General features: G+C 39.8%; 1 protein-coding gene across 5 annotated transcripts in view; it reads left to right on the forward strand.

Moving 5' to 3' along the window:
• The window catches only part of sbf1 (SET binding factor 1), a 92720-nt gene extending 78055 nt beyond the window's left edge, over positions 1 to 14665 (forward strand). For all 5 annotated transcript variants that reach the window (XM_061960700.1, XM_061960702.1, XM_061960701.1 and 2 more), the window contains 10 exons: positions 3405 to 3578; positions 3688 to 3789; positions 3871 to 4056; positions 5781 to 5907; positions 7942 to 8072; positions 8186 to 8530; positions 9833 to 10038; positions 10327 to 10414; positions 11682 to 11813; positions 13560 to 14665. In XM_061960700.1, coding sequence (XP_061816684.1) covers positions 3405 to 3578; positions 3688 to 3789; positions 3871 to 4056; positions 5781 to 5907; positions 7942 to 8072; positions 8186 to 8530; positions 9833 to 10038; positions 10327 to 10414; positions 11682 to 11813; positions 13560 to 13658 — 1590 coding nt within the window. In that variant the 3' untranslated portion in view covers positions 13659 to 14665. The remainder of the gene's footprint in view (positions 1 to 3404; positions 3579 to 3687; positions 3790 to 3870; positions 4057 to 5780; positions 5908 to 7941; positions 8073 to 8185; positions 8531 to 9832; positions 10039 to 10326; positions 10415 to 11681; positions 11814 to 13559) is intronic.
• Positions 14666 to 14813: the final 148 nt, after the last annotated feature.

Here is a 14813-nt window from a genome sequence, read left to right on the forward strand (position 1 = left end):
CGGTCTATCTGTGTTGGCCCTGTGATGAGTTGGCGACTTGTCCAGGGTGTACCCCGTCTTCCGCCCGAATGCAGCTGAGATAGGCTCCAGCACCCTTGCGACCCCAAAAAATGACAAGCGGTAGAAAATGGATGGATGGATGGAAATGCTAAAACTAATCCAATGTACTGTAGGTCAGTATACTGTATCCTAATCTATCTAAATCTTAGTTTTGTCTTATAGGTGACAACGTAAATTTGTGTAATATCTAATATTAGAAACACATAATGAGCAGTTCTGTGCTGCTCTTTTCGATGACCTCTCAAAAGCATTCCACACCATATATTTTTACTTCATAAATTACAGGTTTTGACAAAACTTCACACAACTGGTTTCATTCATACCCCATTTACAGAACTCGGACTGTTGTTGCAGTCAAGTCTACTTATGATAAAAACGGGGTGCCACAGGGGTATCCTTGGATCATTGCTATTTATCCTATACATCAAAACAATGTTCTTCCCAAACAATGCTTAAATGTCCACTTATTTGCAGATTATTATATTTGTTAGGCCTATATTAGGGGGGCTCAAGCCCCCCTAAAATATTCTTAAGCCCTCCTAAATAATTTGGTGTTATATATATTTGTTTTTTTTATTTTATTTTTTTTACAAATACATGCCGACATATTCATTATAAATTAATTAATCATATAACCTGTCATTATTCACTCAGTTTCCCCTCACTTCATAGCGTAAATCACCAAAAAGTATTCCTGGGCGCGGCACCGGTGCTGCCCACTGCTCCCCTCACCTCCCAGGGGGTGAACAAGGGGATGGGTCAAATGCAGAGGACAAATTTCACCACACCTAGTGTGTGTGTGTGTGACAATTATTGGTACTTTAAGGTAGAGAGCCCCTTTAGTGTGTCGGTATCCAATCCATTCCACTTGTTCATATAGAAAATGCCCACATCACTCAAAATCCAGTCCGCGTTTTCTCTGCGACCTTGCCTGCGGTCCTTGGACTTGTTCATATAGAAAATGCCCACATCACTCTTGTCGAATCTATATAAAGTAATATACATTAGCCTAATGTTAAAATAATGAAAAAAAACATAATTAAATATATTTGTTTTATTGTATTGTTACATTAATAGCTGTTATATTATTATAGGATGGATTGTTAAACAGGGCAGCACGGTGGTAGAGGGGTTAGTGCGTCTGCCTCACAATACGAAGGTCCTGAGTAGTCGTGAGTTCAATCCCGGCCTCGGGATCTTTCTGTGTGGAGTTTGCATGTCCTCCCCGTGACTGCGTGGGTTCCCTCCGGGTACTCCGGCTTCCTCCCACCTCCAAAGACATGCACCTGGGGATAAGTTGATTGGCAACACTAAATTGGCCCTAGTGTGTGAATGTGAGTGTGAATGTTGTCTGTCTATCTGTGTTGGCCCTGCGATGAGGTGGCGACTTGTCCAGGGTGTACCCCGCCTTCCGCCCGATTGTAGCTGAGATAGGCTCCAGCGCCCCCCGCGACCCCAAAGGGAATAAGCGGTAGAAAATGGATGGATGGATGGATATATTTTTTATGCTCCAGGTTCCACGCCAGACTAAGCACTAGCCATGTGTACGTGGACGAAAAGTATTTATTCTGATCTTCTTTCGGATTAGAATGTGTTCATGGACCCTGAAAAAAAGTTCTGATTATGACGTGCATTTTCATGCATCACACCTTAAATCTAAAAACTTTACTTTGGCATGGGCAGAACATAACATACCCGTATTTTTCAGAGTATAAGTCGCTCCGGAGTATAAGTCGCACCGGCCGAAAATGCATAATAAAGAAGGAAAAAAACATATATAAGTCGCATTTTTGGGGGAAATTTATTTGATAAAACCCAACACCAAGAATAGACATTTGAAAGGCAATTTAAAGTAAATAAAGAATAGTGAACAACAAGCTGAAGAAGTGTATGTTATATGACACATAAATAACCAACTGAGAAGTGCCTGGTATGTTAACGTAACATATTATGGTAAGAGTCATTCAAATAACTAACATATAGAACATGGTATACATTTACCAAACAATCTGTCACTCCTAATCGCTAAATCCCATGAAATCTTATAGGTCTAGTCTCTTACGCGAATGAGCTAAATAATAATATTTGATATTTTACGGTAATGTGTTAATAATTTCAAACATAAGTCGCTCCTGAGTATAAGTCGCACCCCCGGCCAAACTATGAAAAAAACTGCGACTTATAGTCCGAAAAATACGGTAAGCTGAAAGGTCTGTTATTGTTTGTGCTTAGCACTTGGAGTAGCTGTAATGTTGTGAATAAAGCAGTTCATTAAGATGGCAACTGGATCCCTTCCTTTATTGTTACACCGACACATGTCACTCCATACCATACTTTTGTTTTTGCTAGTCTCGTTTTAAAGCAACAAACTCAACAGCATAAAACGCTACATCTGTACATGTTAAATGTTGGGTGACAGCAGCAAGACAATCACTTCTTTCCTGGACTATTACATTTAGTACCCTCTCCACCACCAAAGTATAGCTGACATTAAAGACATGCGCAGTAAGGATAATTGTAACCCGATTTCGGTAGATGTGTTTTCATGCTCTACAATTCAAATGACTTTCGGCATAAACCACCCGTTTCGATCGGAATTAAATTTTGATCCAATCGTTGAATGGCGCGTTTACATGAAGCATTTTTATTCCAATTAGGCTTTTAATCCGATTAAATGTGTCCATGTGCACATAGCTACTGATTAATATAAATATATACAGGTATTTGGCTTGATAACACTTTACATTCTAAGCTCATACTCAACAGTTAAACCAAAAACTACATATCAAACTTGGATATTGACACAGAATCCAAGGCTGTCTGTCGCCCTCTAATCGAAAAGTCATTGTACAATCATCCTTCATGCCTGTCCTTGATTATGGTGACATCTTGTACTGTCATGCCGCCCCATCAATCATAATGCACTAAGTTTTATCACTAATGACACATTTTGTACGCATCATTGCTTGCTGTATCTAAATGTTGGTTGGTTCCCCCTACAGTCCTGATTAAATATTCACCTTATGTTGTTCATCTACAAAGCACTGCTTAAAAAACGTATATCCATCCATCCATTTTCTACCGCTTGTCCTTTTTGGGGTCGCAATTCTTCCTCAAACTTGAGTCCCTCATTCACCGTGTAATGTTTAAATTTCTATTACCAGATTATTATTCTGATTGTGGTAACTGTCTCTCCGTCACACTTTGTACAACCCTGTTCAAAGCAAATTATGCGACAGGTTAACCTTTGTAAGTTATGTGGGTCGTATTAAACAATGTAATTAATTATTTCACTCACATCCAAAGATTTTTGTTGAATTTTCACTGCACTGTGTCTGTTTCAGGGTGGAAAGCAGGACTCCTTCCAGCACTGGGAGGCAGTTCCCATTGAGGTGTGCGATGTGCGGCAGGTGAAGAACAGCTTTAAGAAGCTGATGAAGGCCTGTGTGCCAAGCTCCTCTTGGGATACCAGCTTCAATTTCCTACGCTGCCTGGAGGAGTCTGAGTGGATGTCGCTGGTCAGTGACCACCTTGAACCTCGCTGCAATTCAGAGCAATTTATCTACCTGATTGCTTATTACTGGAACTTAAAGCCTGATCCATAATTCTGTGTGGGTGTGTGTGCAGCTGCACCGGGTGCTGCAGGTCTCAGTCCTGGTGGTGGAGCTACTGGACACAGGGTCGTCAGTCATGGTCAGCCTGGAAGATGGCTGGGATGTCACCACACAGGTTTGAAGATTCTTTGTTTATTTCCTTGTCAATTCAGCCACTCCACCATTCTTTGTTGTAATGTGGACATGTTGTCTGCAGGTGGTATCCTTAGTACAGCTGCTGTCAGATCCATACTACAGAACCTTTGACGGGTTCCGGCTGCTGGTGGAGAAGGAGTGGCTGTCATTTGGCCACAGGTTCAGCCATCGTGGCGCGCAGACGCTAGGCAGCCAGAGCAGCGGGTTCACCCCTGTTTTCCTGCAGTTCCTCGACTGCGTGCATCAAGTGCGTGCATTGTTACATGTTATATCTAACTGTCCACCTTCAGTGTAGATCAGGGATGTTCAACTGAATTGTTTGGGGGGCTACATTTCCAGAAAGCTAAGGACTGGGTGCTGGATTTCACTCTTCAAAGTTAGACTTATTTTGCATTTGCATTTTATGGAGAAACCGTGTATTCCGCATTGGACTTTTTATTTTGGTCGACCGGCATATATTTTGTCAGAGTTACAGGAGCACTCTGCTGATTTGATTTTTCCTATCATTCACAATCCTTATGTGAGACAGGCACACATATGTTTTCCTTTTTTTCATGCATTCTAAATAGTAAATAAATGCGATTAAAAGTGCTTACAATTGAGCCAATGGATGTTGCTGTATTCTGCTTATTAAACGCTTAAAAAAACATCCAAACACCTCCATCAAGGTTTTATATACATACTGTAAGTAAATATATAATGTAGTAATAAGCACATTCATAATAACATTTAATAATTTTAAGCATTTGGCAGCACATCAATTTAAAACATACATGATGATTACTCACTGCAGACATCATGAGAGCCAACAAACATAATAAAAGATCACATACTGTACAATATCTGTGCTTAATAGGACGTTTCTTTCTTGCCACTTGCCAGTCTAAATTAGATGCCAAAGTTGACCAACTTGTTGAATTATGTCCTTATCATTTTACTACCAAAGTGAGAGACATTATTTATGATTACAATAAACTTTCACAAGCTCTGAGGCATGAAAGCAGCTCACCAGCTGATGATGTCAACATAGCCACAAAAGCTAGTTAGCTCTCTGTGATCGCGACGCCACTAAAAATAGTTTGTCTGCATTAGAGTTTATACTAACAATATCACTAATACTTGGTTAACATTCAAGTCACGAAATGTAAATGGAGTATTGTTGACGGGTTTTGGAGGATTATTTGGAGGGCTTTATGGGCGGAATAGAGGAGCTCCCATCAACTCCATTGTAAGCAGACTTTTACTTGTTTGTTGCAAGTTAGAATGCATTAAAAATATACATCCGTCTTCGTGTCTCTCATGATTATTGTGAACGATAGGCAAAATTCTAAAAAAGTGCAGTTCCCCTTTAAGGACCTCCTTCAAAATAGCTAGTGAAAGGTCATATATATGACAGCACTGTAGTGTGTTTTTAGAATCTGCTGCAAAATTGTGAGTTTCAGAAGTTTTTTTAGACTGAACTCGAGGGACACCAGTTGAATAACCCAAATGGAGAAAAAAAGTGGACCTAAAACCAAACCTTGAGGAACACTACTAGTGTAACTAAAGAAGTTAAACAAATGACTACTGACTGCCTCTGAAGTAAACAAGCTAAAACAACACCTTAGTTACATGCATACATAAATCGTATTACGAAAAAAAATATTTTCAAAAAGTATAATAAATGCCTTGTGCCTCAATCTAAATCAAAACCAAGTTTGGACCCCAGTGTTCTCTTTGCTAGCAAGGTTTAAAATGTAAATTCAAGGATCTGTCAATGTGTTTACGGTGGTCCAAGTTCCTCTGTACAACAGGAGCACTCTAGTGTTTTTAGGAATTTGCTTCAAAATGTTTGTCTTCCAAGTTTTGAACTGAAGTCGGGGGCCAGTATGGTGTCATTCCTGGCTGCCAGTTGAATAGATCCTAAAAAGTCTTTATATGAAAGATGACATGAAAAACTCTGTCTGTATTCCTGCTTCTCTCTATCCCCAGATTCATCTCCAGTTCCCCATGGAGTTTGAGTTCAGCCAGTACTACTTGAAGTTCTTGGCCTATCACTATGTGTCCAACCGCTTCCGCACCTTCCTGCTTGACTCGGACTACGAGCGCATCGAACTAGGTACACTGGAACCAGCTTAAGTTGGCAACATGTTTATGTCATCAGGTCCCGGTCCACTGTGTTCTTCATTTTACTACAATGTGCCCGCTCAAGTCGACAATTACATACTTGGTGGATCGTTGACATACTTTTCGTTTTTGTTTCAGTTTAGGTCTACAGCCTGGTCAAGTCATGGTCCACCCTGGTTGTTTTTATTGCAAAAAAGTGTCCTGTATAGTCGACGTCAACATAATTGGTTGATTGTTTTTATCGACAAAAAATTTGAGGCCCAAGGTGGTCATTTGTATAAAAACTATTCTGTTTATGTCTACAACCTAGTCGAGTCATGGTCCACCCTGTTTTTCTTTCTTACTAAAATGTACCCGCTTTAGTTGACATACATGGTCTACCGCTTTTGTGGACCTGAAATGTGATAGCTAAAGGGGGCATTTAGATGAAAAATCGGTCCAATTATGTTGACAATCCATCTGCCGTCCAACTCATATAGTCACACCCCCGTGTTGTTCTTGTTAATAAAAACTGCGTGCTTAAATCGACATAAAATTTGACACCCAAAGCGGCCATTTCTATGAAAAATCAGTCTATTTACTGTCAACTACCCAATCAAGTCCTTGTCCATCATGTTCTTTTTATTACTAAAGAAGTATCGCTTAAGTTGACGTTGACATACATGGTCAATCACTTTTGTCAAGATAGCCATTTGTATGAAAAATCCGTTAAGCAGCTCGAAACTACAACGGCAACATACAGCTCATCCATAAAGTATTCACAGTGCTTCACTTTCTGCACATTTTGTTATGTTACAGCCTTATTCCAAAATGGAATAGACTAATTTTGTCCTCAAAATTCTTCACAGAATACCCCATAATGACTGAATGAATTTTTTAATTTAGCAAATGTATTAAAAGTAAAAAAACTAAAAAAGTCAAATGTGCATAAGTATTCACAGCCTTTGCTGAATACTTTGTTGATGCACATTTGGCAGCAATTACAGCATCAAATATTTTTGAATATGATGCCACAAGCTTGGCACACCTATCTTTGGACAGTTCAGCCTATTTTTCTTTGCCCATTCTTCTTTGCAGCACCTATCAAGGTCCATCGGGTTGGATGGCAGATGTTGTTTTTTATCCAGGATGTTACTGGAAATTGCTGCATTCATCTTTCCCTCTATCCTCATTAGTCTCCCAGATCCTGTCGCTGAAAAACATCCCCACAGCATGATGCTGCCACCACCATGCTTTACTGTAGGAATGGTATTGGCCTGGAGATGAGCGGTGCCTGGTGTGCTCCGAACATGACACCTGGCATTCAAGCAAATAGTTCAATATTCGTCTTTTCAGACCAGATCATTTTGTTTCTCATGGTCAGAGTCTTTTCAGGTGCATGTGCAAACCTTTTACTAAGAAATGGCTTGCGTCTGGCCACAATACCATACAGGCCTGATTGGTGGATTGCTGGAGAGATGGTAGTCCTTCTGGAAGGTTCTCCTCTCTCCACAGAGGAATTATGTAGCTCTGACAGAGTGACCATCGGGTTCTTGGTCAGATGCATGCAACAATGTACAGAAACATCCCGGATAAAAACCAACACTTCCCATCCAACCTGATGCAGCTTGAGAGGTGCTGCAAAGAGGAATGTACAAAACTGCCCAAAGATAGGTGTGCCAAGCTTGTGGCATCGTATTCCAAAAGACTTGAGGCTATAATTGTTCACAAAGGCTGTCAATACTTATGTATATGTGATTTCTTAGTTTATTATTTTTAATACATTTGCAAAAATCTCTAAAAAAACCAACCTTTTTCACTTTGTCATTATGGGGTATTGTGTGTTTTGAATTTTGAGGACACAAATACATATATTACATTTTGGAATAAGCCTGTAACATAAAATGTGGAAAAAGTGAGCGCTGTGAATACTTTCCGAATGCACTGAAGCTGTTTTATACTTACACAGCATTAAAACATACACACAGGGACTTCCTAATCAAACACACACAGCGGCCTTGATTTTGATGCTTTACTTTGTGTGCAGGAGTACTCTATGAGGAGAAAGGCGAGAGGAAAAGTCCTCAGGTGTGCAAGTCTGTGTGGGACTACATAGACCGTCTCAACAAGAAGACACCAGTTTTCTTCAACTACATGTTCTCACCTGAAGATGAAGAGGTGAGTGCATTACACACATGCATGCACATGCATACACACATGCACACACATTGGGATGCAAGTGCTTTTACAACAAAAATGGTGTGTTACAGTGTGATTAATGGTGTGTACAGGTGCTACGGCCGTACACCTTCATCTCTAACCTGAAAGTATGGAACTTCTACACGGAAGAGACTCTGTCAGAGGGGCCGTCTTACGACTGGGAGCTGAGTGCTCGTCAGGAGCGGGCGGTTGAGGAGGCGCCTGACAGGCCCGACAGCGGCGGGCCCAAATCTCACAGGCGCATCGTGTGGCCGTGTTACGACAGCCTGGGCAAAGTTGTGCCCGACGCCATCACCAAACTGCTGCAGGACCTTCAGGCTCTGGAGGCGGAGCTTGGCCAGGCGTCAGAGAAATGGAAGGACACTTGGGATAAAATTAAGACCACTCAGAGGATTGAGACCAAACTGGAGAGCAAGGTGAGACTATTTTTAGACTAGTAGTGTTGACTAGAGGTGTTAAAACTTTAGCCCAGGGGCTATTTTTGGACCACAGCTTGTTGTTTTATTGGCCTTGACATATTAGAAATACAATTAATATACTAATAATGAGTATTGGTATGAGTATGGCTGTCCAAAGCAGTCCCAGAAAAGCGACTAACAATTTGCAGCATGCTGTTGTTATTATTTATGTTTTCTTTGATTGTGTTGTTAGCTCATTTTAGTAGCTAAACTTTGTTAAATCACTATCATTAGCTGACACACAATGCTAATGTGGCCCTGCGATGAGGTGGTGACTTGTCCAGGGTGTACCCCGCCTTCCGCCTGAATGCAGCTGAGATAGGCTCCAGCACCCCTCACAACCCCGAGAGGGACAAGCGGTAGAAAATGGATGGATTGACAATGCTAATGTGTGTGTTATGTACGGGTGTAGTGTACATCACTATGTGCTAAAAGCCGGAAGAATGCGGGATATAAAGCGTACAACACTTTGGGATGTTAGCGCCCTCTCTCGTCATCTGCATAAAGCAGGAATGGTCAACTAAATTGTTTTGAGGGTCACATTTCCAAAAAGCTAAGGACCGGGTGTCCGGACTTTTCCTTTCACTGTTAGTTTTGATTTAAGTCTATATATTTCTTCAGAGTTACAGGAACGCTCTGCCGTTTTTAGGGACCTTCTGCAAAAAAGCTAATCAAAAATTATATATACGACAACACTTTTGTCTCTTTAATAATCTGCTGCAAAAACTTTAATTTTTCACAAGTTTTTGAACAGAACTTGTGTGCCACTATTTAAATAGCTTAAGGGGGTGCCTTGAGGAACGCCTCACTTTGTAAATTATAAGTTTGGACCCCAGTTTAAAATGTCAATGCAAGGATGTGTGTTTACAGTGATCAAGATCTTCTATACAACAGGACACTCTAATGTTTTAGGAATTTGCAGCAAAAATATTTATCTCCTGAGTTTTTAACTGAACTCAGGGGCTGATTGGTGTCATTCCCTGGCTGGATTTTGCCCCCAGGCGTAAAGTTTCCAAACAGCCCCTTTAATCATGATTAATCAAAATTCAGAAGTGAGATTATTTGGTTTGGTTTGACAGTACTAATTGTTACATATTACACTAACACTATCCAAGCTAGTATTCTATAGTTATATAATTTTAATAGAAATAAAAAAGATTGTCCTTACTTTAACTGCACAAACTATGAAAAGTGACACTACACTGACACCGTGTGGTGACAAGCAGTATTACAGGTAAGAATTATCTTCCGACTCCGCAGGCATCATTCTCCAGCTCGCTGTTGATGTCTTCCAACCTGAGCCACCAGAGACGTTCTCAGGGTGTCTACCTGCAGGAGAGCCACGTAGGCTCCTCCATCAACTTAGCGCTGGAGTGCGAGGCCAGTGCCACCTCCACGCCGGTGCCGGGCCGGCAGAGCACCAGCACGCTTTATAGCCAGTTCCAGAGCACTGAGAGCGAGAACAGGTTTGATGACCTGATGTACTGTAGATCCCTGCCTATTCATATTCAATGATCTCTTTTCTCCACTTTGAGTTTGGAAGAAATTGTTTTTATTCCAACTTAAATAGAAAGTGGTTTGATGGCGCAATCTAGAGGGGGAAAAGAGGGCGCTGTGTCATAAGTCAGTTCACTCAACATTGCCCAGCAGGAAGAGGCTTTGACAAGAATAGAGGGGATCTACTGTTCTTTAACATCATCATCCATTGTGGCACAGTTACGTTATACTTTCCCTTTTGTTATCTCTTCCTTTAGGAGTTTTGAAGGCATTTTATTCAAGAAAGGCGCTTTGCTGAAACCGTGGAAACCCCGGTGGTTTGTTCTGGACAAGACTAAACACCAGGTAGGTATTCCACTAATGTGACACTGTAATGGCATCGCTCTCACAGAGAAGGATTAAAAGATTACAGTCACAATCCACACACTTTGGAACTAAGTACACAGTGTACTTCATGCAGCGTACTGAATGAGGTAGTTCATTTGAGGGAAGAACAGTCAAATCTCGGTTTTTGCCCAACATTTTTGTCTGTTATCGTACAGAATTGACACGTTGGTGACTCAGTCTCTACCTTTTTATTGAGTAAGACTGCAAAATAAGCCACCATAGGGCCAAATAAAGTTGCAAGGGCCATCACTATTGATAAAAAAGTTGAGAAACACTCTTGAATTTAAGAAAAAACGTGTAGTAAAGTATGAAGGCGGCCCCTTTTTGCTCAACGCCGTATTCACCAACAAGTACACACTCAAAAAGATCATAAAAAAGTGAGGTTAAAGATTTGTGTATTTATTTGATCTATCATATCTATTTCACATTGTTTCCTGCTTGTTCAATTATAATTATTCTCTGATAAAAGTGTTCTCTGTTCATATTTTTGGGCGTCTGGAGCGGATTACTTGGATTTACATTTTTCTTATGGGAAAAACAGTTTATTTTTGTTATGATTCGGTTTTGTCTGACTTTTTAACAGACGACTTGTGATAATTATAATTAGCTGGGAGTGGCAAAAATGTCTTCAATGCCATCGTGGAAAGTTCTGCATACTTTTGACTTTCTGCAGAATAACGTAACAGCAAAAGTGGTTTGGCGCCTTAGCGTGCACAACATCAACAAAAGCATATTTTCATTAGCTGCTATCATTATTAAAATTTAGATGTCATGTCCTGCACTATCCTTATTAGCCTCGGAAGTTAAATCTTGCAGCCTCGGTGAGAAAACATGTTCATATGCTTTTCACAGTAGTAGTACCACATTATTTACGATTATTTGTGTACATTCAAGACTGTTGTCGTGTAGAAAAATGAATGACAACAAAAGCATGGGTAAGCTTTTCTATCTGCCATTGTTTGGTACCTCTGCTGTTAACAGTGACATCTAGTGGTGACGCTGCTTATCACAACCTTTAAACATATACAGGAACTTAGACTTACGTAGATTTCCTTTTTATTGTCATTCAAATTTGAACTTCACAGTACAGACAAGAACGAAATGTTGTTGCATTAGCTCATGGTAGTGCAGGATAAAAGAGCAATTGGGTGCAGCTTTACATACACTTCAACTCCCTGCTAAAATGCTGTTTGTTGTGCTGATGTTTCTTGTCGCTCCGTTCCAGCTGCGCTACTATGAGAGCAGGCAGGACAAAGAGTGTAAAGGGGTGATCGAGCTGGCTGACGTGGAGTCGGTCCTTCTGGGAACGCCCGCCATGGGAGCGCCCAAAAACATAGAAGAAAAAGCTTTCTTTGATGTAAGTACCGCACAGCTGAGCGTTGTACAATTTATATCTAATGAAAACGCTAGGTTTGTTTGTTTTTTTCATCCTAAATTCATCAAAAATTTTATTGTTTTTGGTCTAATATAATATTTTTTACAAATTACAATTTTGCTGATGCAGTCTTCTCACTGGACTTGTTAAAAATAATAATTTATAGAAAAAAAATAGAATTATTTTTTTGGAACTGGTGAACTGTTTTTTTTCTTTTTTTTTTCTAAATTATTATTACTGAAAATGGTCCAACTAATTAACATCAGTCGGGTGTATGTTCTACAAAAGCAGGGTCTCTAATAAAATAAAAAAGACAGTTATGGCTAAAAGCAACCTCCCGGTGTAGCTTCTACTCATTGCAATAGATGGAATAGAGTAGTCAGCATTACTACAGGCACATAGTTGTTGTCTACTTTGAAATGGTGATCATGTTTCCAGTTTGACTTTAAAATGTGTATATAATTATCAGCGTTAGGAAAATTACTCATTACTTTCCCAAGAAAGTAACTCAATTACTAATGGAAATGTTCTTTAATACATGTAATAAATTAAAGTAATTCATGTGTTGCTTTTTTGAAAACATTGATACATCTGGTTTATGCAGTTGAGATATTTTAATAGAGAAGAGTGGGCGAGCCTTATTGGCTGTTTTAGCTCAGCATTGGTAGTCTGCACACTACCATTTTTCCAAAAAGTGATAAGTATTAAAATAATATCCATAATAAAAATATAACTTATTTTTAATTTTCTTAAGGAGTGTGACTTTTTATTTTGTATTTCACCCACCGGCAATAACATTGATTTTTAATATATAATATAATTTATAATAATAATAATAATATTATATATACACACACACACACACACACACACACACACACACACACACACACACACAGTTGTGGTCAAAAGTTTACATACACTTGTAAAGAACATAATGTCATGGCTGTCTTCAGTTTCCAATAATTTCTACAACTCTTATTGTTTGTGATAGAGTGATTGGAGCACGTACTTGTTGGTCACAAAAAACATTCATGAAGTTTGGTTCTTTTGTTAATTTATTATGGGTCTACTGAAAATGTGACCAAATCTGCTGGGTCAAAAGTATACATACAGCAATGTTAATATTTGCTTACATGTCCCTTGGCAAGTTTCACTGCAATAAGGCGCTTTTGGTAGCCATCCACAAGCTTCTGGTTGAATTATTGACCACTCCTCTTGACAAAATTGGTGCAGTTGGTTTTCTGACATGGACTTGTTTCTTTAGCATTGTCCACACGTTTAAGTCAGGACTTTGGGAAGGCCATTCTAAAACCTTCATTCTAGCCTGATTTAGCCATTCCTTTACCACTTTTGACGTTTGCTTGGGGTCATTGTCTTGTTGGAACATCCAACTGCGCCCAAGACCCAACCTCCGGCCTAAAGATTTTAGGTTGTCCTGAAGAATTTGGAGGTAATCTTCCTTTTTCATTGTACCATTTACTTTCTGCAAAGCACCAGTTCCATTGGCAGCAAAACAGGCCCAGAGCATAATACTACCACCACCATGCTTGACGGTAGGAATGGTGTTCCTGGGATTAAAGGCCTCACCTTTTCTCCTCCAAACATATTGCTGGGTATTGTGGCCAAACAGCTCAATTTTTCTTCCAATAGTTAACAATTCTAAAAATTTTTGATAATCCATTCCACCAGTGTCCTAATATTGACCTTTTGTGCCCCCCCGCCCAGCTGAAGACAACCAAACGAGTGTACAACTTCTGTGCCCAGGACAGCCTCAATGCTCAGTTATGGATGGACAGCGTTCAGAGTTGCTTGTCAGACGCCTAGACGGGATGTGAGAGCGAGCGTCCGCGTGCTCGTTCTGAACTCTGGGGGAAGTATGTTTTTGTTACAAATTAAGAAAAAGAAGAAAAATAAGACTCAACATTCCACGGCATGAAGATTCTTCCTGATCCTCCTGTGAAATCTTACTTTACGCCCTCTTCTTGCTTTACGTAAAAACACTCCGGGGAGGAATGACGGAGGAGCGGCGGTCGAAATGGATCTGATTTTTTTTTTTTTTTTTTTTTTTTTTTTACTCCAGCAAACGCCCTTCTTTTTTAAACTCCATGACGGTTCATGAAGGATATTTTTTTTGTCTTTACCACAATCTGACGCCAGTACCAGAGAAATACTGTGAAGGTCGCCATGGAGAGCGTTTACAAAGTGGACCTCCCTCCTTTACGCAAACCACTAGATTTTTGTTTCGAGACGAAGGAGATAAACAGCAGTGTTATGAAAGGACATGTCTGTTCTGGTTGCTAATTTTCCCCACAAAAGTGCAAGACTCTGAAGGCAACACAAGCAGAAATTGTCATTTAGAGTGCAAGAACTTCTTCAAAATACTGGAATTTTTCCTTGACGTGTCTGCTCACCTGGTGTGTGTGTGTATGTGAGTGAGTGACATCACTCTTCCACCTGTCGTCCATTACTTCACAATGCACACACACACTCTTGTTAATACCATCCCCACCCTTTCGCTATGTAAAATATTCTGCTGTCTTTAAGCATTTTAACTCCTTTTTGTATATACTACTCCAGATTTGTATGTAACGTTTATAGTCGTAATTTATTTAACGTCTCCCTCAAGCACCACTTTTTTAATTTAGTAATTCAATGTGCCATTGGTTTATTTCTGTATTAATGTGACTAATGTTTTTTTTTTAATACCCATTTCTCCACCTCGTGTGTGAATGTGCGTGTGTGTGTGAAAGTCTGTGGGCGACTTTTTTTTTATGGCTGGTTGAATCAAACTGTTGGTAGAATACAGTTGAAATAAATGTTCTGACATGTGACTTTTCACTTAGAAGTGTGACAATGAGCAAGATGGAGGATTTTTTGTATTGACAGTCATTTTAACCGTAGCTACTAAATCAAGCTCTCATAAAAAGTGTATATATGTATAGTGACACGTGTGCTGTGTAACTATACGTACATATGAGA

The sequence above is a fragment of the Nerophis lumbriciformis genome, linkage group LG05 (genome assembly GCF_033978685.3).
Source record: "Nerophis lumbriciformis linkage group LG05, RoL_Nlum_v2.1, whole genome shotgun sequence".
NCBI lineage: Eukaryota > Metazoa > Chordata > Actinopteri > Syngnathiformes > Syngnathidae > Nerophis > Nerophis lumbriciformis.